Here is a 2,645-nt window from a genome sequence, read left to right on the forward strand (position 1 = left end):
AAAAAAAAAAAAAAAAATGTATTATTCAAAACAGAAAAAAAGTTCAACCAGTCAGTTGACAATTCTTTTTAAATGGAACCTTACAATTTAAGCAACGAAAAATTGCAAAAGGCCAATTACCAAAACGGCCGAGCAGCAGAACAACTCAACAGAACAGTTGCACAAAACAACTGAACAAAACACGTAAACACAAAAATCTGAACAAAACATCTGTTCGAAAAAACTGCATGAAAAAACTGAACGAAAAAACTGAACTCTACATCTTCTTAAACCCTTTCTCGCAAAACTTCTCTCTTCTTCTACTTGCACGAAAACCATGTGGGATACTGCATACCTGAAAAGGGTGACGCTAATTTCTTTTTTTCTTGTCGGGGTTAAGTACTTGGAATATTTTTCTATAAAAAAGGAGCATAGAAATGAGCGCACCAAGTCTTTTGCGGAACCTGAATCAGCTGAGTTAGGGCTCAATTTTGGGGGGTGCGCCCGTAAACAAAAAACGCTGACCAATTTTCCAACCGGGTTTCCATTGCACAGTAGTAACAATGGTGTACCCGAGAATTACCCTGAGGAGGTCGCGCTAAGTGCAAATGGCCATATCAAACGACATCAAAAGGGGGATGACGACATATGCACACTTGACCAAAGTAACCCTACTTTGTGCTACAATGGGGTGACTTTTTCTGAGGGGGAAAGTTGCGCTAAACCTGTCCCATCGGCGCTAATTGGGATGAAGAACAACAACTGGGCATGGAGTGATAAGGACGATTTTTACAAGAATGGAAATGAAAAAAATGCACTTGTGCTGGGTAGGAACATTGTGAAGCGGATTAGCTCTCTCTTTTTTAAATTGCTTGACGAATGTGCACAGGTGAAATATAAGTTGGCCAATCTGTTGGACGTTTTTCTCACGATAGGAGGAACACGCAAGTTGAATTTGTTGTCCCCCCCAGGAAATATAGCGGATAGTAATGCGTATACATTTACAGGTGAAGATAAAATTTACAGAAAAAATTTTTATCATCCTGATGTGCTTTTTCGAAATGGTTACATAACCACAGAAGAACAGTTGTTCCCTTTTCAATACACCCATTTTGACCGCGTCCGAATTATCAATAGTGAGGGTATCACAAATGGCACAGTCCTTCTGGACGAATGGTTAGAGGAAGAGACATATCAACAGGGCTACGAATCTAAGTGGGATAAAGTGAAGTGCAAAATTGTACCCTTGGGAAAAGACATCATGGGTATGTCGCCGAACATATCAGGCAGGAGGTTATCGGACACAATGCCGATTCTCAATGAGGGCGATGAGGACGGCGGAGAGCATCAAGAGAAGGAAGATAAACGCAAGGATTACAATGAAGGAAAGAAAGACTCGCATTTGGACAATGGTTATGCAGTAATCTATCACCCGATTGAGCAAACTAAAAGCAAAAGAATTTGCAGGATATTGTCACCTCAATGTATATACCAAACTATGGAACATTTTGGAAACGAGCTAGAAGGAACCAAAAAAAAAGAAACGTGTATTAATTGCAGGATACTGTCAGAAAGGAATTCCAAATCGGATGACAAGGATAAGGACAAAAATAGAGACACGGATAAGGAAACGGATAAGAACACTGATAAGAATAAGGACACGGATAAGGATAGTGATAGTGGTAGTGATGAGGATAAAGATCAAGAGAAAGATAAAAATAATGAACAGAGGGAGAATGATGAAAATGAAAAGAAATATTATAAAAAACCAATGTGCAGGATCTTGCAGGAGAACGATGGGGAACCAAATCGTTGGATGAATGACACGGATGGAATAAGAGGAGAGGTGGCAATTTTAGCAGAGAAGGGTGGTAAAAGTTGTGAGAAGTGCAGACAATTTAGAATACTGTTAGAACAGGATCAAACGTCCTATCACTGTGCAAGTGGGAAAGGTGAAGAAGGAAGTGTGAAGGAACAAGTCAGTGCTGTATGTGATAGGAAGTGTAGACAGCTTGCAATTATAGGGGAAGAATATTCTTCACCGGATGATGAGTATTCATATATAAATGTATACGATGGAAATACGTCTGATGGGAATGGTTCAAGTAGTAGGATATTTAGTGTTCTGGCACAGGAAGGGCCGTCACAAGATGACACAAAGTCTAAGTCAGAAGGGGGAAATGTTGGCAGGGAAACTGTAATTAAATGGAGTGGAGGAAATTATGTTAGGGAAGGTGTAATTAAATGGGGTGGAAGAGGGGGAAATCAGGAAAAGAAGCTTGATGTGAATAACAATTGGAACAGTTCCAATACTGCGAAACATAGGCTTATAGCACAAGAAGAATCCCAACAAGAAGGTTATGGGGTCGATATGGATGATGGGGATGAGGATCCTGGTATAGACGTAGGTGAATCTAGAGGAACTGTCGACAGTGGAAAAACTAAAAATCCGGGGGATAAATCTGATGGAAAGAACAATGGAAATGATCAAAACAGTAGGATAACTAGGTTTGTAGCAGAAGATGCAGAAGAACATGAGGAGCCACAAATAGATGGAGGAGCTGGAAATAAAGGGGATCAATCTAAAGGAAATACTTCTGACGGCAATGATCCCAATAGTAGCCAATATAGAGTTCTGTCAGAAGATACCAGGCCAGATGGCGATC

The 2,645-nt window shown here is 40.2% G+C and overlaps 1 protein-coding gene across 1 annotated transcript in view; it reads left to right on the top strand.

Moving 5' to 3' along the window:
- Positions 1-316: 316 nt before the first annotated feature.
- The window catches only part of AK88_01989 (uncharacterized protein), a gene marked incomplete at both ends in the record, with an annotated part of 9,113 nt that continues 6,784 nt past the window's right edge, over positions 317-2,645 (top strand). Inside the window, one exon of the mRNA XM_012479624.1 lies at positions 317-2,611. Coding sequence (XP_012335047.1) covers positions 317-2,611 — 2,295 coding nt within the window. The remainder of the gene's footprint in view (positions 2,612-2,645) is intronic.

This window comes from Plasmodium fragile (genome assembly GCF_000956335.1).
Source record: "Plasmodium fragile strain nilgiri unplaced genomic scaffold supercont1.18, whole genome shotgun sequence".
NCBI classification, from domain to species: Eukaryota; Apicomplexa; class Aconoidasida; order Haemosporida; family Plasmodiidae; genus Plasmodium; species Plasmodium fragile.